At 34.7% G+C, this 22,869-nt stretch overlaps 1 protein-coding gene across 1 annotated transcript in view; it reads left to right on the top strand.

Moving 5' to 3' along the window:
* The window catches only part of dpr7 (defective proboscis extension response 7), a 228,750-nt gene that overhangs the window by 53,943 nt on the left and 151,938 nt on the right, over positions 1-22,869 (top strand). The window contains exon 2 of the mRNA XM_081733484.1: positions 15,691-15,756. Coding sequence (XP_081589610.1) covers positions 15,691-15,756 — 66 coding nt within the window. The remainder of the gene's footprint in view (positions 1-15,690; positions 15,757-22,869) is intronic.

The raw sequence follows: 22,869 nt of genomic DNA, 5'->3' as shown, positions 1-22,869 counted from the left end.
TTCCAACAAAAACTATTTCTAATTTTAATCTTTCTAAATTGAGTGGTAATGTTCTGACGCACCACATTTTGGAAGATATATAGGTAAATTTCAATCTTTTGCATGAAAAGACGTGTTTATAACGAAAAAAAAAAAAAAAAAAACATCTGTAGGCGACAGAATTAAATATAAAGTAATACAGCTGTATTTTAGGTTTACAAGTGTAGGATTGCTGGAGTAAAATCATTACAAGTTCTTTACGACATATATAAAAAGTGAATGTATATGAAAAATGACTGTGTTAGATGCTATTGTCCAACGGTGGTATATTTCTGCAAAACGTACAGAACCTGTATTTTATGTTTGCAAGAGAAGAGTTACTAGTATAAAACCACTACAAATGCTATTGAAACTCTATCATTGACTAAAACCACTTCTTTTCACTATCTTCACTTACGCGCATACAAATCATCGCTAATCCGCCTGCTCTCTTCAGATGCACTCCCGCGCTACTGTGCGGGCCCACCGTCTTCGTCGCGCCCTCACCATGTTAGATAGCATTCGTACTTTTAAGTGGGCACCTAGCTAAGGATGCTTTGTATTTTTTGCACTCTAGTTTTTATGTCACATATCTAGAAGCCATATTCATTCGCAAATCGTAACGAATTGTAATTTTCTAACAATTATTTCTGGTGACCCCCTTGAATTTTATCTATGTAAAGTGAGATATTTTCATGTTGCCCAGCGGAAACATTTTAGGAAGCAATAAGAAGGAAATTAGTAAAAAAAATTATAATTTTTCAACAATTCTTTCTATTGGCGCGCTAAAAATAAACCCGTACGCTGAATTGTTCTAATCTCGAATAATTCCTTTACAATACAGCCTTAGCTAAAACATTGTTCTTACATAAGCATTGTAAACCTTTTAACATCGAGTTTTAGTGGCCACTATTTTGCACAGAAGCCATATTGGCATTTCTTAGTGGCGTGAAGCGGGCAGAGTAGGTGTGGCGAAGCTGTGACGTATGGCTTCACGATTTTTTTGTATGAGCAGATCCTCTATTTTATATAATCCTTGTTAAATTCTGCTCTTCAGTGAACTAACTTCCTTCCTGCTACGTTGCCATAGTTGTGATGTCAAAACCAGTTTTGGCTGAAAATTCCAGTAATTTTAGAATTATCACAATCTGGGTCACATCTGCGCTGACCCTGCTTGCGCTAAAGAAAGATATATAACCCCCCCCAAAAAAAGCGCTGTACATTACATGTAAGAAAGTAATAAAGTTTCATGTCTCCTTATCAACTTCTGGTGAAGCATATTCGTATCGGTTAACCCAGTTTTTACTCTACAGTATCCTATAACATTCTAATCACCTCTGAAGCGTAGATGTTGTTTCTTGCTTTGACGAAGGATATCGAGGGGAGGAAAATGTACAGGATCATCTAAGTTGTGCCACTGCGACCCTCGAACGGATGCCACATTCAACTTACAAAATGAGGACCAGCACTGACCTTTTATCCAAGATATCAAAGCAGCTCTCCACCAGAAAGACTATCAAACTATATCTTTTCAACAGCTTTCTCGACTACGTAAATTTAGCAAAAAGGGATTTTTTTTAGTCAAGCGTAAAAATTCAAGGAAATTCTTGAGCTGATTGGATGACCAATATAAATGCTTAAATTTTTCTTTGTTCATTAGAAACAAGCCAATACAAAAACAATAGTGTATATATGTGTGTGTGTTTCTGTTCAAAGTAGCATAATACGCGTTGGATGGGTGTATTTGTATGTTTTTGTAAAAAAAAAAAAAAAAAAAAGTCAAGGAAAATGTAAAAATAGAAATTAAGATGCAATCGATTAAGATAGAAATTAAGATGTAAAATGCAATCGATTAAGCATTCTAATAACACACTCCATCTTTACTCTAATTTTTCTGCTAAAACCGGAAGTGCCGTAGATATATTACCACTTGCAGTTTCAAAATTAACTTTAAAATGTCACATCATGTAAACACTTCACATTGCGTACACGTGATTCTGCTACTTGTTTTCTTTTCCCCCTTTTTTAAACATACGTTGCAATGTTGCCTAGGGCGTTCTGATAACAAACGTGTGTGTATTCTACTGCACGTGTAGTAGATTCCATTACAATAGAGCACAAATAATAAACCTACCTTGTGATCTGCTATAGATCTACGTAACAGTTTAAAAAGACCTACTATTTATTACCTTTCTACATTGAAACATATTAAAGTCATACGGTTATCAATTACTTTCATAATCTGATGTGAAATCATCTAAGTACTCCGAGGCTTGCAAGACTTTAGTGTATACTTTATGTATCATAAAAAGTGTATATTTGCATGGTTAAATGACAATTATTAAATGTATATATGTTATTTTGATATTACATTAAATAAACTCAATTTTTGAGGTTCCATCTTTGTTTTATTTGTTTTATTTTAATTTACGTTTCAAACGTACTGCCTACGTTCATCGTCCGAATTTTATTAATTTACGGAATTGTTGAACAATTAATTGTAATATAATTTAATTGTGATAATTGTACTACCATGAGCAAAATAAATGACGCGTCTCTTTATTTTGAAGTTTTTTGAAAATATCTCCGTTTTCTTTATATGTTCGAAATTTCGGAAGGTTTCCCCAGCAGGAAACGTTAATAACAAGCCCGTTTTAAATATTTGTGTTAGATATTAGCTTAAAATAAATAAATTAGAAGCAAAAAACATTAAATCGACCGAAATTACGAGAATTACCAACTTTGCTAAAGTGGGAAATTTTCAAGAACTCGAGGGAATTCTACAGTTCAACACGAAGCAACGACATCTATGTCATTGAGAGAAATGTGGATTAAATCTACAAACGAAACTTTTAACGAAACATTTCTAATATGTCTTATTACATGCATTATCTGCAAACTTCAAATATATGAATCTATGCCAAGTATTAGCGTTTAGATAGATCAAATAGTTGAAATTACCTATGGAAAAGGACGAATTGGTAGCACGATCGTAATGAAAAATCATCTTTACCGTATAACATGTTCAGTTTGCGTAAGAAAACAAATAGCTCAGTTAGTTAAAGCAACGAGTCTGTATGCCGAAGGTAGCTGGTTCGAACCCCCACAGAGGTGCAACTGTCATTTCTATTACTGTGGTTATTTTATTTATTTTTTATGTGGGAAAGAATCAAATTGTAACATATGTGTAAAACTCATGACGATACCAAAAAAAAAAAAAAAAAAAAAAAAATGTTGTCGCACTTGCATTAGTGTCTCTAATTTTTGTTTGCAAACAGTTTCGTAATTATTTTCCCTGTGCTCACTGCTCACAATATGCTCGCTGGTGTATAACGAATGCTTTCCAGTAAACGTTAATTCTAATTTGGAGATTTTTATAAAGTTTCACAATGTTTATTATTAAATAATCTTCTATCTACTTGTTTGGACATTTTGATAACAGATTTCCCTATTAAATGTTTAATTTTCCCTAGATGTTTCATTACGGAAAAGTTTTACAATGTATTTGTTTTAAATTGAAATTGTTTTGAATTTACCCCATGAGGTAAGTAGCCCGAAGGAGGAGAACTGAAGTAGCTGATATTCTACGTAAAAGCAACCTATTGTAGAATGATGACGCTTCTTACCTTCAGCACATAATCTTTACATTAGAGAGTCAGAGAGAAAAATCCTGTTTTTTCCTCTCCTATGACCACCCATCTTAAACCACCTCTACATACCATGGTTCGTCTTACACAATTTCGGTGCTCCAAAGACATTCATATAATAATAATAATAATAATAATCCTGAATATGCCATACAGTGGCGGCGATTGGACGTTAAAAGTGGGGGGGGACAAGACATGATCTGAATATTTTTATATCACTGTTAGTTTCCCTGGTTGTTTCCAACACTTTGTTTGACGAAAGGTTGTATAACTAATAGGATACTATCTTTTTCAGTTAAAATACCGTATATCGTATTTTTATATTTTATTAAATAAATTGACAAGAGCAACAGAAGTAGGCACTAGCCCTTTGTATTCTTAAACAACAAAGGTGTAAGAAGAGATTTGATTACTTGCTCATGAACATCTTAAAATTCTGGGGGTCGCGGTGGCTCAGTGGTAGATCGTTCACCTCTGGTGCATGGGGTTCCTGGTCCAAACCCTGCTCCCGCCAAGTGGATCTTGTGGCGGACAAACACCTTGTCGGTAAGGTTTTCTCGGGTTCTCCCGTTTCCTCCCACTTTCTTCATTCCACCATTTCATTTACAGTATTTATCATCTTCACCGTCTCCTTTAGCCTAGCCGGCATAAGCGTGGGACATAAAACTCAAAACTTTCATTTCATTTCTTTCTCTTAACATTCTGTCTAGAAAATTGTGTAATCAGATTATTTAATAACAAATTTACAAAACAAATGAATAGAAAGGATAATATTAATCATAGTAATGAATAATGAGGTATGCTATGTAGAAGTAATATTGAAACTGGGGATTAATGAACAACTTAATTTTTAATTCCACATATGCTTTTAAATGAATGTTATTACTCTTGGAAAATGAAAGCCAGTAAATACAACAAACATTTGCTACAACATTTAAAGCAATACATGTATTTGCTTGTGCAGCTTCTCGAAACATGTTCGTTGCCATTAGGTGCAGTTTTAACTCACTTGGAATACATCAAAACACAACCACACTTAGAATCATTTCACACTCCAGTTATACAAAATAATTCTAAAACCTAGAATTATGTTGAATTTACTAAATCTAATTGCGTATAAACTCGTACACCCCTAAACACACCACTTCACTCGTATATTACACTACAAAACAATGGAAAAGGCAGAAGTTGTTTCTTATTACGCTCTTTTTAATCAATATTCCTTACTTTAGAAAGAAGAAAAGACATTTTAGGAACTGTCAATTTTTGTGCAATTAAAGAATTCCTTGTGAAATACTTTTTTTTTTTTTTTTTTTTTTTTTTTTTTTTTTTTTTGCAAATGTTCTCTCAATTAGTTTCAAAGCGGCTGACTAACATATCGAGCCGTTGTAAGAAGGTTGTATAGAAGCAAAACCTTCTAAATTCGTTTTTGAATTTTGGCTGGGAACGAAGAAAAAGTTACGCCCTCATGTTTTCAGAATTTCTTAACAACTTTTTTGTTTAGTTGTTGATTTCACTCATTTGTATTATTGATCACTAAACAAAAAAATGTTCAACAATTCTGAAGCATAAGGGCGTCACTTCGTTTTCTGACAAAATTGAATAATGGATTTATCAGGTTTTGCTTTTATACCACTGAATTGAAAGTATGCTGGAATTATTGTGCTTCAATAGGTTAATTTTGGAGCTGTTTTCCGTGGCAATTAAAACGCAATTCCTGTTGCTTTCTTAACTTCACGGGAAAACAACCAATATATACTCACGCAATGACAAATATTATATGGCACCATTTTTTCTATGAGACCGTAATACATACAAAAACATTACATTTCCAAATGAAACTATATACATTAATGGGTTACTTCAAAAAAGTGGGGGGACAAATGCCCCCTTTGCCCCCCTAATGCCGCCCATGATACCATACTTACCTAATGTAGTAACCTTAGACATCTTAGTTTAAAATGCTTTCTTTTGTAATAATTTGAGCAACCATGTGGGAGGCGGCACGACGGTTTTTTGCCCCTCTCATTTCCTCCCAACAGACAAGGACAACGTTACTGACAAACAGGGACAACGTTACGTAATTTCTGATAAGCAGGGCAGACAAAATGAATAAGAAAATATATTTATATCACCCTCTCCCCGTTCATGATTGGAATATCACGTAGCATTTTTAATTCTACTGAAGATAACCCTGTGCGGTTAGGGGTAAGTAACTAAAGAGATACCTAATACATAGCTCCCCTTGATTGTAATATTACCGCTTCTTTATTTGTTCGAGGGAGCTCCTACACAACCAAGGGTGACAAAAAGAATAGGAAAAGTGTCTATTGATTCTAGTGGCTGATCCAGCACGGATTCCTGAGTGGGGGGGAAGCGGTGAAGTGAAGGATTCTTTTGTTGATATGAAGCTGTCACAAATTACCACTTAACTAAACTAAACATAATGGTGTGGTTAACCGGAATCCAGTCAGTTCAAATTGATGCAAAAGTTTAATTTTTTACTTCATATTAAAGTTTTGGTTTCAAATGAGAATTTCAGTCCGAGTGGTCAATGATCAAATCTTGGGGGGCTTTTCGGTGTAGAGGCTATGACCCCCTTATGGGAAAAGGCAAAAATATTAAAATTCTTAAAACTTTCGAAGTTTTCGTCTATTTTAAAGGAACTTTCGGCTTCATATTCAAGTGTTTGTTCCAAATGACAATTCCAGTCCGAGTAGACAATGATCAATTCTCGGGGGACTCTGCAATGTAGGAAAAATAATGACGTCTATATCGTGATCCTGTTGGTGACATCACGAGTCATGACGTGAATATAGCACAAAATAAACGATAAACGCTGTCGGCTCTCGTAGCTGAGTGAGCTAGCGCAGCATGCTAGTAAGGAAGATTGGTTTTGGCGTGGGTTCAAATCCTGACTAGGGACGATTATTTTTATTATTTTTTAAAAAAAGTTTATAACACTTCTTTCGTTAAAAAAAAAGATTTAAAATAATATTCAAAAAGTGATTTAACAATTTTTTTATTTTTTTTTATTTTCGTTAAAATAAGTTGTACTATACAGTTCCACAGATCCATAGCGAAGTTAGTAATAAAAATAGTAGTAGTAGAAACGGGTTACAATGCAATTCAGCATTCATTTGTTTCCGTGCGATGTTGCCAAACGTAACTCGCTTACAATGCTTTCTGGCTAGACCTTAGTGTGTTTCGAAAATATGCTTGTGTTCGGGATGAAGTTCCAAGGTTAAGCATTGACTATAAGGTTTTGCTATTAATATACCTTCTAACAATATTGGCAGTGGACAAAAGTTAGACCGTGTTGAAGCTTTTTGCTCCTAATTTAGTTATTTTACTTTATTATTTAACAAATATATTGAAAATATCTTTGTCAGCAAGCACGTATGCAGGAATTTATTTCGGGAGGGGTCCAAAGTTATCTGGGGGTCCGACTTCAATATTAGGATAAATTATAATATTTAAAAAAAAAATAACCCCCAAAATTAGGTTAAATTTACAGAAAAGTTGGGATTTCAGAGGGGGTCTGGACCCCCTGAACCCACCCCTAAATGCGTCCTTGTTTTTCAGTAATGTTTCCTCATTTTGAAACCCTCAGAAACTTCGAATATATAAAGGAAAACGAGTTATGTTCGATAAAGTATCACTTCAAGGAGACGCGATATTTTTTATTGCACATGGTGGTACCCCAACTTAACAAGGGCAAGAATTCCTTTACTTTGGTTCTCTGCAATTGCGCTGTATCGAAAGGTTAGGTTTGTAATATATACTCCTAAGAACAAACGTGTTTGCCAGAGAACCGTGATACTGAACAGAGCTCCACAGAAATGCATGCTGAACTTTCGTTATAGCTACCCTTTGGCGTTTTTTGCCCTCAAGGTCAATCGAGTGATGATTCAGTTCAGTCCCTATTCTTAAGCTGTGTTGGTATTACTTCGAATAGTTTTGACGTGTGTTTTCCAACCACCATATCAACAGACAATCAGGGAAAATCATAGCATACAATATATTTAAGCAAGTATATATGTCGCGAAATTATTTCACACATTATCCAAAGACACTCAATATATGAATCCATACATTTATTTATATAGGTAAAGCAAAGAGTGGAAATTACCTATCGAAAGAATAAATTAACAGCACGATCATAATGAAAAGCATGCCTCGTAATATAACAGACTTCTTTCGCGTAAGAAATCGAAACTCAGTTGGTCAGAGCAACTAGTCTGTACGAATTAGGTTGTTAGTTGGAGCCTAATACGAGTAAGAGTTTTTTTACTATTGTTTTTCTCTTTTTTTATGTGAGGAAAAATCAAATTGTAACATCGCGATATCAAATGTATTTGGTTAGGTAACTTTGTCTTAGCTAAACTTTAAATATCAGTAACTGTCGAAATTATTTTACTAACCCATCAGTTACTGAACATTTCAAACACCAGTCGCATAACATGAAGGTTAACCTCACGTTCGCAGCCCTTAGTTATGCGTCCATACTTTCATGGCCGGACCTTGGGCGGGGCAAGAGTCAGAGGGACGCCAAAACGAGCCTCAAAAAGTAAATTTTATAATGTGTTTCCTACTGACTTTTTTGGTTTATATTCTTGTAAAGTAGCGGCAATTACATAATCTTTTTCCATTTCACCATGGAAGAAGAGTTTCATAGCACTAAGGGGACTGTATCGACAAATTGAGAGATGGCATGTAGAATAAAGAGTGGAGGGGGAGTAAGTATTGTTTGTTTCTTTGCTTGAGTTTAGCGTTCCACAGTTATGCCTTAATGGCCAAAGGAGATGTGGATACTGATTATAGTGAAATCCGAACCACGTTTATCGTTCAACAGTAACCCACCGGGAATTGGACCCGGGACCACAGAAGGCAGGCATGCTAGCCACTAGACCAAGCTGGAGGGGGGGGGCGTTGTTCGTATTGTTTATAGCAGGCCATATTTTTTGTGAAGTTTTCCTAGGTAATGAATGTCTTTTTGAAAAAATGGGTTTAAACTATTAAAAACACTAGGATAAAATGTAAAATATAGGCTAATACTAGGGGGGGAGGGCGCCATAAAGTCACTTTGCCCAGGTGAAAATTTGGCCTGGTCCGTCCCTGCGTACTTTCTATATATTTTTTGACTTTGCAGCTTGTGCGGTCCCCACGCCACAGGGTTGTGGGGGCGCCATTTACGCCAATAATAATAATAATTATTATTATTATATGAATATCTTTGGAGAGACGAAATTATGTGACACGAATCATTACATGTAGAGCTTTAAGATGAGTGGTCAAAGGGGAGGGAAAAAAAAAGGATTTTTCTCTCTGACTCTCTAACGTAAAGATTATGTGCTGAAGGTAAGAAGCGTCATCAATCTAAAATTGGTTGCTTTTACGTAGAATATCAGCTACTTCAGTTCTCCTCCTCCGGGCTACTTACCTCGTGGGGTAAATTCAAAACAATTTCAATTCAAGACAAATACACTGTAAAACTTTTCCGTAATGAAACATCTACTGAAAATTAAACATTTAATAGGGAAATCTGGTATCAAAGTGTCCAAACAAGTAGATAGAAGACTATTTAATGATAAACATTGTGAAACTTTATAAAAATCTCCAAATTAGAATTAGCTTTTACTGGGAAACATTTATTATGCACCAGCGAGCATATTGTGAGCAGTGAGCACAGGGAAAATAATTACGTAACTGTTTACAAACAAAACTTAGGGACACTAATGCAAGTGCGACAATTTTTTTTTTTTTTTTTTTTTGTATCGTCATGAGTTTTACACATATGTTACAATTTGATTCTTTCCCACACAAAAAATAAATAAAATAACCACAGTAATAAAAATAACAGTTGCACCTCTGTGGGGATTCGAACCAGCTACCTTCGGCATACAAACTCGTTGTTTTAACTAACTGAGCTATTTGTTTTCTTACGTAAATTGAACATGTTATACGGTAAAGATGATTTTTCATTACGATCGTGCTACCAATTCGTCCTTTTCCATAGGCAATTTCCACTATATGCTCTATCTATACGTTAATACTTAGTATAGATTCATATATTTGGAGTTTGCAGATAATGCACGTAATAAGACATATTAGAAATGTTTCGTTAAAAGTTTCGTTTGTAGAATTAATCCACATTTCTCTCAATGACATAGATGTCGCTGCTTCGTGTTGAACTGCAGAATTCCCTCGCGTTCTTGAAAATTTCCCACTTTAGCAGAGTTGGTAATTCCCGTAATTTCAGTCGATTTAATGTTTTTCGCTTCTAATTTATTTATTTTAAGCTAATATCTAACACAAATATTTAAAACGGGCTTGTTATTAACGTTTCCTGCTGGGGAAACTTTCCGAAATTTCGAACATATAAAGAAAACGGAGATATTTTCAAAAAACTTCAAAATAAAGAGACGCGTCATTTATTTTGCTCATGGTAGTACATCTCAAATTTTAATCAATTATTGTTAGAATTCACGATTTCATTCAAATTTATAATATAATCTATTTCTTCTTATCGTTTTTTAATCATTAATTCTAATAAAACATTCCAAATATCACGTAACTTCAAATCTTCCCCCGAGCTCCTTCGTGGCTAAGCGGTTAGCGAACGCGCCTTTGGCGTAGGAGACCCGGGTTCGATTCCCGGCAGAAGCTCATGTGGTTCGGATTCCACGTTAATCAGTAGGTCCACGTCTCATATAGCCTCGCTGCTGAACGGGACATTAAACATAAAATCAACTCAACTCAAATCTTCCTCCCTGTTTAATTTGTAATTACGTGATTTGTGCCATTGCTTCTCTTAATAATCTTTGTACATCCACGAGTATACCTGCATATGACGGACACATTGTTCAAAGAAAATTGTATTTTGTTTTTCTAGAGTATGCTGCGCTAATGGCAGCTTCTCTGGTTGATTTGATCGTATATATACAAGAAGTGATCAAAAAATAAGGATACAAACTCTAAAGTGAAACGTGTATAAATTGTTTCATACAACCAATACAGCCAACAGATAGTACATACATTAGGTTATTTTTCGACATAGTCTCCATATCTATCGAGGCACTTGTCGCCTCATGGGATGAGTTTGAAGATTGATTTGGTAAAAATATTGCCCTAGCTTGTTCAGCCACGTTGCCTCCTCGTATGAAGTGAAGTGACGGCCTCATAGATGCTCCTTCCAGTACGGGAACAGGTGAAATCTCTTGGAGCAAGGTCTAAGCTTTAGGGAGGCTGGTCGATGATATCCCAGCGAAACTGCTTCACCATCATGGTGGTCTTCTGGACTGAATGCGGGCGTTTTCTTTACATGTCGCAATCTTTCGACACATTCTGCGACATACTAACGAGAAATTACAGTTTGTCTTTAAACCTCTAACAGCTGCTGGTGAATTATAGCCGTGATTCTATTTTTTTGCCCACAGAAATCGAATAATTGAGCGGACTTAGTTTTCAAAACCAGTCGCTATTTGGGTTTACACACAATTAGCCATAAGTCACAGTTTCGCTACGCTCATTCAGCCCACCCAATAAGATGGCAATGTTTTGAGCCAACATTCATGGCGGAAATGAGAGTGGTCAATCAAACGTCCCAATGCTCGGTAGTTTTCTTGGTTTCATTGAGTTAATAGGATAAAAATAATTACGTACGGGCGTATCCTCTATTTTATAACATGCTTGGAATGCAGTCAGTGTATTTGAAACGCATCTATTTTAATCATGATTGACCCTTGCTATAAGAGCTAAATACACGGCTCTGATTGATTGGAGTTATACAGTTTTCGGTGCGTAGCATAGATATAGAACAAATTAAGCTCCGTATCATGATGTCAGTTCTCGAAGCCAAACGTGCTAGTAATGAAAATCGATTTTGTCGTGGATTCAAATCCGGCTTAAGGAAAGTTTTTTTTAAAATATATTTTTAAAAATTTCATTAAAATAAGATGAAAATAATATTAATTTGCCCTTGTACGTAATATATAATGCATGCATTTTTCACCATTTACCTACATGTTTCTGATTGTCCTTATAAACAATGACGTTATAAACTAACAGTAGAGTAAGAAGTGAGGCCCTCGCGAAGAGAGGGGTTGTAAGGGGCAGTGGGGATTAGATAGAGGTGAGATGCCGGAGCCATCAAGAGGGGGAAAGATAAGCATAAGCATACGCTTCATTGGCTAATTTAGGATGTAGTTAAATTATATTGAAGTTGCATCACCCAGTCGTGACGTAATGTCACGTAGTAATTAGTCCACTTTGCACACACGACTTTGTTCATAAAAGAAGTGATTTACTTACATTACGAAATATAGCCGAGGGAGTGTCAGCGAGGGAAGGGGTTCAAAATCCCCGCACAGCTCATTTTATTCCATCTTTACCCCCAATAATATTAATATTACGTGACACTACATCACACTCGGGTGTTGCAACTTCGATTAATATGTGTACTACGCGGGCGGGCTAACAGATAACTCCAACCAATCAGAAACGAATATTTAGTTCTTATGGCTAGGATTGAGCGCAAAAAGATTATACATTTGAAACATAAGTTAAAGTAAATTAAATAAAACTCTGATAGAACACCAAAAAGTGACGTTATTTAATTACAGATATCTCCGTGAAAATTATGTCGAATGTGTGTGCTATTTTCGTGTTTGACTAAACTTTTACTCAAATGTTTTTATTATATGAGTAGGTTTCCAGCACCTAGCCATACGTAAATGTAAGTCATAATTGTAACGAACCTTTCTTAGTTTTAAGGTTAATATAAAATTTACTAAGGTCAAATATTATGAAAAGTGAAATTCTGGACTGTATTTTTTGTAAATAATTTATATTACTTTTACTTTTAATACTGATTTCTGAACATGTGCTATAAAACCACTTTTTTGATTCCTTGAAAAATGGCATTTAATTAAATCTCTTGGGAACAATGAACTCTACAACGTTGGTAGATGGTTTGAATGCATGCACTGGTTACTGCGGTTTGCGTAATAATGATGTGAAAGTAATATATCACTGAATTAGTGCCATTCATTAATGTGGCTATGAAAATTTCACTTTCTAAAATAACATTGATCGAATCGTAATCTCATATTCTCTTTATTCATTATTAGTCAAAACCGCAACAGTCGATCGAAATACATTCAAACCTGCTACCCACATCCTATTGAAGAAACATATTTCAAATAAGCAAAATATTTTTTTTTTAAAAAAAATAATTAAACAATAAATTAAATAAACTTTTAAATAAAGTATTTTTTCTGCAGTGGGTGAGATAAATGTACCCTGTCTTTATATTTCGGCATTTACATCATCCTCAATTATTTAATAGTATATGATGTTGTGTCAATTAAGAATTGTGAATTTAAATGTAGTTACATCAGGTGTTTTTCCAAAACAATCGTTAACGTGGTGCACTGTTTGTTTTAAAATCAAATCTGCTTTGTTACATTAATTCCAGCAGAAAGTAAGATTTACATTGTCATCCGGATAAATGCTTTATCGTAAAAGAACAACCACTTATGAATCATAGTTTAAACACCTCTATACATTTTCCCTTAGTACATATTTAAGCACGTTAAACGGGTTAAAACGTCAGTATAATTAACCTCCAATTGCGATGTGCTTGAAAATGATTTACATATTGAAAATTTTCTCATACTGATACTTGGACTGATCTCCTAGAGTGTTATTCATCTTCTACCTTCCACAACAGATTCTGAACAATATGGCTGTAGCAGAGCTTACGTTCCAACCGGTTAGTACACTTGTGATTTCCGGTAAAGTTTGGCACTTGTACCGTTCTATTATCTTCATGGTGTGACTTAAAGGTTCACCTAAAATCTGTTGAACGAGTAACTTGAAGGTTTATCTAACGTCTGCTGAACAAGTAACTTAAAGGTTCACACTACTCTGTTGAACGGGTAACTTAAATGTTCACACTACTCTGTTGAACGGGTAACTTAAAAGTTCATCTAACCTCTGTTGAACGAGTAACTTGAAGGTTTATCTAACCTCTGCTCAACGGGTAACTTAAAGGTTCACACAACTCTGTTTTACGGGTAACTTAAAATTTCACCTAACCTCTGTTGAACGGGTAACTTAAAAGTTCATCTAACCTCTGTTGAACTGGAAACTGGGTCAACTTGGAAGCTAATTTGGAGCTCAGTATTGACAGTATTTCATTTATATGCCTAACGTTAGCCAAATTGTGAAGCCGGAGCTTCACACTTTATTTAAGTCCATGATGAGGTGATCCTCAGAGAGTTTACCTCACTGTTGTCTATATGTTAAAAGCATATATTATGCCAGATTTCGCTTGATTCAACTTGTGACAGTAAAATTCAAACCATACTATGTTATTCTAATGTAGTGCAATAAGAAAGGAAGGCCGACGCATGACCTATGCACATGCACTGACGAAAGTGCATAGTAACTATTATCGGCCCCGAATACGTAGGACACTCATTGTAGGCACTGAATTCAATTCGAGAAACTCATCGCCCATTGAGATTGGCTACGTATTGTGATTTTGCCTACTTTAGATATATATGTTTAAAATTCAGAGAAACGAATGTACTACATATAAAATCATTATCAGTCGTGAAGTATATATAAAGTCTTACTATTATGAAGTCTTAGTTACACCATCTTATTTACGTACTACAGAAATATGATATTTTAACGTGTTCTAAGTATTTTCAAGATGCGTAATTTACAATGGCAACAGGACAATCACTATCAGCCATAATGTTGAAGTTATTATAGTTATTATTATACACACTGAATTTAGAAAACTCTGCACCGGTTACAGCTACATAAATGTGTATTCCTGCGTGGCCAAGTAGATTTCAAACCATGTGCTCCCGGATTTGATCCCTCTTGGGGATGTATACGTCTGACAAGACATGTGATCTTTGTAACAGTAAATTACGTTTCACATAGTTTTGGGCTGAAAAAGAAGTTCAACTAATCAATTATATTAGTTGACTCAGAAGTTCTCACTTTAATTATTGGCATGGTCCTGTAATCTAGCTCTCAGGCAAATTAGTGCAATTGGAAACACCCATACTTTGAGAGTTGATCTTGCATGTGATCTGTGCACATGCAAACTGCACCGGATTGAAGATAACTTCCTAGTTGTTCAATGTCTAAGTTAATACTCGATTCTGCCTCTGAAAATCTATATTTTGTATAGGAACGTAAAACGGAATAACTGAATACAACCTGTATATTGACATTCCCTTGTACTAAGAATGGAGAAATATAAGAACCACTAAATTTGTCCCGTAAAACAGAACGATCTGAATTCAATCTGTATATTGACATTATGGTGAAATGTAAGAATGACTAAATTTGTTCCATAGAACAGAACAACCTAAATTCAACCTGTATATTGGCATTCCCTCGTACTAAGAAGAAAGAAACATAAGGACGACTAAATTTGTTCTGTAGACCAGAACAACCTGAATTCAACCTTTTTATTGACATTCCCTCGTACTAAGAATGGAAAAATCTAAAAGTAACTATATTTGTTCCACCATTGTGTAGTAAACGTCATATTAGGTTCAAACTAGATTATAACATGTGTTCATATAATCCGCCTAAACATTCATTTTTGAGGATGATTGGTTGCCGAAATATTCCTACCAGCTAATTATAAAGTTAAGTTACCTGTATTAAATGAATTATAAGTGTATGAACTTTTGATATTTTTTTTAAAAAAATAGCTATGATATTGCGTATTATTTTAATGTAATGCTGTAATTTACTCTGTGCGTTTTGGTTAGCTTGATATTATTTTAGCTCAATTCATTTTTTAAACATTATTTTTTTCAATCATTTCTTTTGATTTTTTTAAAAAACTATTATTCGTTTTGATTCTTAGTAGCGTTATGAGTGTTTACCGTTATTTTTTTTAAATTGTTAATCCATTACTTGATTGTTGTTAACCAATCATTGTTGCGGTGCGTGACACTCCTTGTTTTTTTCTTTTTCCCTTTTCCAGACAAGCCCTCCGACTTCCTTGCCACATCACATGGCGGTCGAAGTTCTTCACGCAACTCAAACCAAGGTCTCACAACAAAAAACAAAATAGTTGTTTACTTTTTATTTCACTGTTTTTTCCTGAAAAGATAAACGTCCTCAGTTCCATAAATGTTTCTCAGTTCCACTAAAGTATTGTTTTGCTTTGAAAACGGTTGTATTATTGCGTGAGCAGCATCTATATAATGTTTCTGTATATAAATTTGGTAGCACAGTAGCTAAAGATACATAATGGCGTTTATGTAAACATTTGCTAAATACTAGAAGGGTGTAAGCAATAATGAATGTGTGACGTTTGCTAACAGTTCATTTTTGTCTCTGATGTTCGACGCTTGATGACCCATATTCACGTCATCAGATTAATCTGACACGTCAGCGTCTGAAACATCTTTTATGCATGTACTCAATCTGGACATTTTTCATAACTAATTTGCATTAAGGAGATTTCATTGAAATCTATGTCAAGAGTATTAGCTTCTGCAATATGTATTACGCATGATATAAATATGCAGACAATGCAGGCTTCTAATGGCCAATTTGCAGAAGACTTCATAGAATCTGAGTCAAGCGTATCAGATTGTGAAACATATATTATAAATGCTTTGAATTTGTAAACTATTTTGGCTCTAGATAGCTAATCTACATAATCACATTAAAGGAAAATTATTAAACCTATGTCAAGCGTATCAGATTGTGAAACATATATTATAAATGCTTTGAATTTGTAAACTATTTTGGCTCTAGATAGCTAATCTACATAATCACATTAAAGGAAAATTATTAAACCTATGTCAAGCGTATCAGATTGTGAAACATATATTATAAATGCTTTGAATTTGTAAACTATTTTGACTCTAGATAGCTAATCTGCATAATCATATTAAAGGAAAATTATTAAACCTATGCCAACAGTATCCGATTGTGAAACATGTATTACGCTTGTTCTGAACCTGCAAACTATATTAGATCTTGGCATCTAGTTTTACTCATTACGTGAGGAACACATTATTAAACCTCCCCGAAGCGAATCAGCTTGAACACAAATATTATACATGCCATGAACGTGCTGACTATGTTGACTTTAGGTAGTGAGTTTGCATAATAATATGAAAAAGACTCATTAAAAATGTCAAACTATCAACTTGCGAACCATGTATTGCACATACTCTAAATCTGCAGAATATATTGAACCTTAATAGATAATTTGCACTAGAAGGGATCATCCATAAATCTATATGAAGTATATCAGCTTATAAAACATGTATTATACATACCGTAAATCTGCGTACTGTATTGCTTTTGATACTCAATTTGCGTCTCCTAACGGGAGTGACATCCTTAAAACTGTGTCAAGCGTATTTGTCTGTGAAAAGCATATCCTCTAGAGTACTGACACTAAGCGGTCCACATTATTTTTGTAACTATCGCTTGAAATATGATGATTATTGATGCCATGTAATGAACAAGATTAGTAATAAACACAAATGGGATGTACACAAACGTTACAAAGCAGTTTCTACTGCGATGCGAACCTCAGAATAGAAGCAAAAAAGAAAAAAAACCGGAGATGCACATGTGCACCTATGGACTGAAAAGGATATTATACATGTGATGAATTCGTAGATTATAAAACTGCAATTTATTGATTGAAGTTTTTAAAATATAACCTAAAATAGCAATAATGCACTATCTTGTCTATGTTGTTCTCTAAGAAACTATGTAATAATTCGATATAGTGAACATTTAATACTAAATTATTCTAAAAACAAAATTTCAAGGGTGTAAGCATATACTGCTAAAGAGAGAAGTATGTTGCCACGAAACATAATATTTTATTCAATATTCATAAACTATATATGGACCTGCTGCTACACATATATTTGATTAAAACAAATGCAACCGTTTCAAAGCAAACTCTTAGATGTTAGTATTATTTTCACATCTAATGCACTTAATTACCAAGTTAAATGTTTTTAATTTCGCTTATATAAATAGATTTAGTTCTCGGTGGCTATTATTATTATTTTTTTTCTTGCATGAGATGTTCAGTGTGATATGGAATACCCCATGTAAGTTCTCTTTTAAATGTGTTCGTTTTAAATCACTATATGATTGATAGATGTCAGCATGTATCATTCTTAGTTATGTTTGTTAGTTTGGATTTTAGTGGATTTAGACATAGATTAAAAACCTAATTTTAATGTTTTTAAAATTTAAACAAAATGTATATTTAAGAACTAAAATATTATTTAAACGTCCATATATCCTTAACGAATAAACTCCCTAAAGAAAATTAAATACATCTATCATATTAAATTAAAGACGTTGCCTATTTGTAAACCAAAACCTAAACTAACTTGTAATTTAAATATAATTAATTAATAGGTAATAATTGAGATCGTTATTCAAGATTCATTCACTTTTCTTATTACAAAACACTTATGTTTTATTACTCAACAGACACCTATATTTTATTTATTATTTCAACATCAGCTATAGAATGCTCGTATATTGTCTCACTATGAAACTACTGCGTTTTACTATGACGCTAAAAAAACACTTATCTGTTACTAGCTGAATATACCCACTCTTCGCATGGGGGCTTTATTTGGAAGTCAACGCCTGTGGGAATATCATAATTAATTTCAGCTACCGCGAAAACTATGAATTTGATACTAATACCGGTCATTTTGGGCTATTTTTACATCTCTTGGTATTTCTCGCCCGCCCCCCCTCCGCTGAACCCCCGACCCGCATACAATGGTAGCTGAATTTGCAAGTCACCACTAATAGAAGTGTCGCCATTGATCTCAGCAACAGTAAAAACTATGTTTTTGACACTAATATTCAGTGTGCGAATTGAAAAATTTTCCCAGGGGGGGATGAATTTCACCCATATGCGCACCCAGTTCTCCCCCCTATATATATATATATATATATATATATATATATATATATATATATAGATAGATAGATAGATAGATATAGATATATAGATATACATATACATACACTAACAAGTACAAAACAGTTGAGATGTGAGATCTTTCATAAATTTTCACTCAAGTAATATTTAGGTTAGCTACGCAAAGTAGACCTACTTATCTTTATGTCCACTTAAAAATACTCCAGAGGGGGGAAAAAGTTATCCCTGCCAGGGATAAAATTTTCCTTCTCCAGGGTGGGAAAGATTTTTGTCAGGGGGGAAATCCCTGGCATCCCCCCCGCCAATTCGCACCCTGCTAATATTGATCATTTTGGATTAATTTTATGTATCTCGGTATCCCTTTCCTTGTGACCACCGGACTTCAGTCAAATAAGGTGAATTTTGAAGTTAATGCGATCAGAGTTTCACCATTGATCTGAGCGACCGCGAAAGCTATGAATTCAACAGTAATATCGGTCATTTTCTACTACTTTTACCTGTCCCGGTAAATGCAACCCTGACACCCCCTGGTTCTAATTTTGACAAAAATACTTCGCCTTGGTCAGAGGCCTGGACCAAGGTACCTGTGACCAAATTTTGTAATTCTCAGTCCACTCGTCTGGTCCCCAGGCGGCACACAGACAGTCAGACATACACACAAACAAACTCTTTACTTTATTTATATTAGATTAGATTATTTCATATAAAACAGGCGTGTTTTTACATCATTTTTAAAATCTTACATATTATTATATAATTTAAACTATTACATTTTATGAAATCATTATGAAATGCATGTTTTGTTCCCCTACTATAAAATACTCGTGATTTATTAGTCATTGGGAAGCATATGTGTTTTATTGTATTGTTATAAAATACATCAACTTCATTAAGTCAATTTAAAACACAATTTTCTTAAGTATTCTAGTATATATATGTAAATTATCCACATCTTATGCCATTATTAAACATTTATGTTCTATTTTTATTACATATCACCCATTTTGTTAACAGTATTTATTTATTTATTTATTCATTTATTTTTATTTATTTATAAATGTTTCAGATACCGATCAATGTCCATTTTACACTGAAACAATGTAACAACGTATGTAAGAATTAATAAAAAACAAAGAAGATTTTTTAAAAAAAAATAATACAAATAACAAAACAAATATTTATATATATATACAATATGCATCATATTTACAGATACTTCGTAAACAATTGATACTTTATTCTAATTTACAAAAACACGAAAAAGCATCTCAATTATTACATGTATACAATTGGTATTGTTTTACATATACACGAATAAAAAAACTATTTATGTTAAAATCACACTAATTTACTTTGATATTTTTGTAACACCTAAAGAGTTAATCCTAAATAACACCATTAAATATTTAAATCTCGTGGGGTCAAAATTTTCAACTGACACTTCTGATTTTAGATTATAAGTTGTTGTGAGTATGTGATATTGGTATGATAAAGATCTACTGCTCAGTTTAGTTCAAAGCAAAGGATTAATTGAAAATAGTAATGGACTGCCTTGATCTCTTTGTAAAAAGAAAAATAAATCAGTGATGAATTTAGGGATGACCCAAAGTGGAATTCCTGTAACAGCGCGTTACGTATCCTTCTTTATAGGTATAATTTTTAAACGTATTATACAGAAGCACTATAATTATCATGGTTTCAGTAGGACCGTATTTACAGGACAATATGTTCGTAATTCATAGATGGAAAATATGTAGTTTCTGTTACATTGTGTTCGATGGTAGGCCTTTAGATACAAAATCTTCCTCAGTCGTCCGTTCGTGGGAAGGATTCAACGTGAGAATATCATTTCCCAAACACTATGCACGCTTTGCAAAAGGGAAAAAGAAAATATATTAGGACAGACAAATGGAGTATATACATGAGATAGACAAAAAATCTAAAACATTTGCAAAAGTGTGAAAATCATACCTAGTATGGTACCTCCTTTTCTAACTCAGACCACAATCTCTCAATGATGTTCAGATCTGGTAATTGTGGAACCCAGGGGAGTGTGATAGCTCCTGGTTATGCTACTCAAACCATGATTTTACCGTTTCTGCAGCGTAACAGGGTGCCAAATCATCTTGGTAGATGCCATGACCATCAAGGAACAATATTTGGGCCATGGGTAGAACCTGGTCCTCCAAATGGCCTCATACGCCTTAGCATTCATCATTCCATGCAGGGCTATGATGGGACCTGCAGGAAACCACGATATCACTGCCCATACTGTAACAGAACCACCCTCATGCTTTACAGTTGGGAGCAGACAATCTGTATCATAGGCCTGCGATGGTGTTCTCCATACGTAAACATGACCGGTTGTTGGAAACAAGGTGAAGGTCGATTCATCTGACCACATTACGTGTTTCCACTGCTCATGAATCCACGCCTTGTGGCCCTTGCATCACTGGATACGCCTCTTCGCATTTACTGCTGCGACCAGGGGTTTGGCGATAGCGGCCCTGCATGAAGTTTCATTTTATGAAGTTCCCGTCGCATTGTTTTCGATGAAACCGGGTTCTGTAGGCCGGAATTGAGTTCAGACGTAATTTTCAATGCAGTGGTCTTTTTTTAGCTGCTGCAATCCGTTATAATGCCCTCCGGTCCGTATTTGACAGGATTGACTTTCGAGCACTTGTGCTTTGCAGACGTCGTTTCCCCATGAATTGTGTATGCCCTCGTGACATTGGACACAGTACCTTTCGATACCCCCACAATGTTCGCCACTGTTGCTACTGAAGCTCCAACAAGACGGGCACCAACGATCATGCCTCTTTGGAAGTCTGCCAGGTCGCCCATTTTACCGCACCACTTTCACACCACGACACTCACAGGTGAACTGGTTACTGCTGACGGAAGAGGAAGGTCCACATGACACATTGAGAACAAACAAACAAACAAACAAACAAACAAAAAACGATCCGCACCCGCAACACGAATTGTACAGTAGAGGGCCAAACTTACGTGTCCTGTATGAAGTGTTTTTAGATTTTTTGTCTACCCATATACTGTATATATATATACATACACACAAGGCCGGATTTAGGGGTAGTGCAAAGGTGCACGTGCACCCCCTGAGTTGTAAATATACACTACCTAAAGGGAGAAACTAGTAGTGAGTTTTGCAAAATCAATAGTCAGGGGTGCCCACAAGGGGGGCTATGACGCAAACTGCGTCATTGAAATATTTGGGGGGGGTTAAAATCTATATAAATATGTTTGATGAGGGGGTAAAATTAATGGAAAAGAAGATTTTTTCATGGAAGAACACCTACGGATAGACAATTGGGGGGGTGCGTCATACACATAAGGTGGGTGGGCACTACTGCAATAGTTTAAGTCAATTTTCTGAAGATTGAAGGAAAAGATTAATCGAGAGCAGACACTTAGCATTTCCAAAGGAATTCCTCATTCACATCACAGATGCCTAAAGGTACTTAAAAAACTTGAATTTAATTCAAATGTACTGGTAGTTATTGGTGCACCTCCTCAGAGAATCCTGGATCCGGCCCTATATATATATATATATATATATATATATATATATATATATATATATATATATAGATATAGATAGATAGATAGATATAGATATAGATATATATAGATATATATCAGGTACGTCAGAAAAACGTATAGTGTACACTTCCAATTGACATAGAAAATTTGTTTTCCAAGCTACAAGATTAAATTTCTGGAAAATATAATACTATAGTTCAATTTTAAAAATAAGTGTACTTTCCGGTGGAATTGAATGTTCCAAATGGTGATTAAAGTAAATGTTCAAAATTATTACCCTCAGCATCGATACATTTCTAAGTACAAGTTACGAATGTTTCTGTGCTTCGCATTGCAGTTTCGAATCCGATTTCCGCGCACACAGTTTGAATTTCCTCTCAAGATGTGTCCAGCTTCGTGGATTACGATGTTGCACTTCATCTTTTATTGTGCCTAATAAGACAAAATGTGGTGTAAGTTCTGAAGATCGTGCAGGAAGCTCGATTGGTACTCTGCGTCCTATCCACTGATCTAGTGCATTTTAATCCAAGTATGCTCGCACTCTCATATGATAATATAGCTGGGCACTATTTTGTTTGTTATAAAATCTGTCACTACCGTACATTACACTAATGGCAAGGAAAATGGAATCAGGAAACATTACTAGTACTT

This window comes from Thermobia domestica, chromosome 12, assembly GCF_964235325.1.
Source record: "Thermobia domestica chromosome 12, izTheDome1.hap1.1, whole genome shotgun sequence".
Lineage (NCBI taxonomy): Eukaryota > Metazoa > Arthropoda > Insecta > Zygentoma > Lepismatidae > Thermobia > Thermobia domestica.
This window is presented reverse-complemented; position numbering and strand designations above follow the sequence as displayed.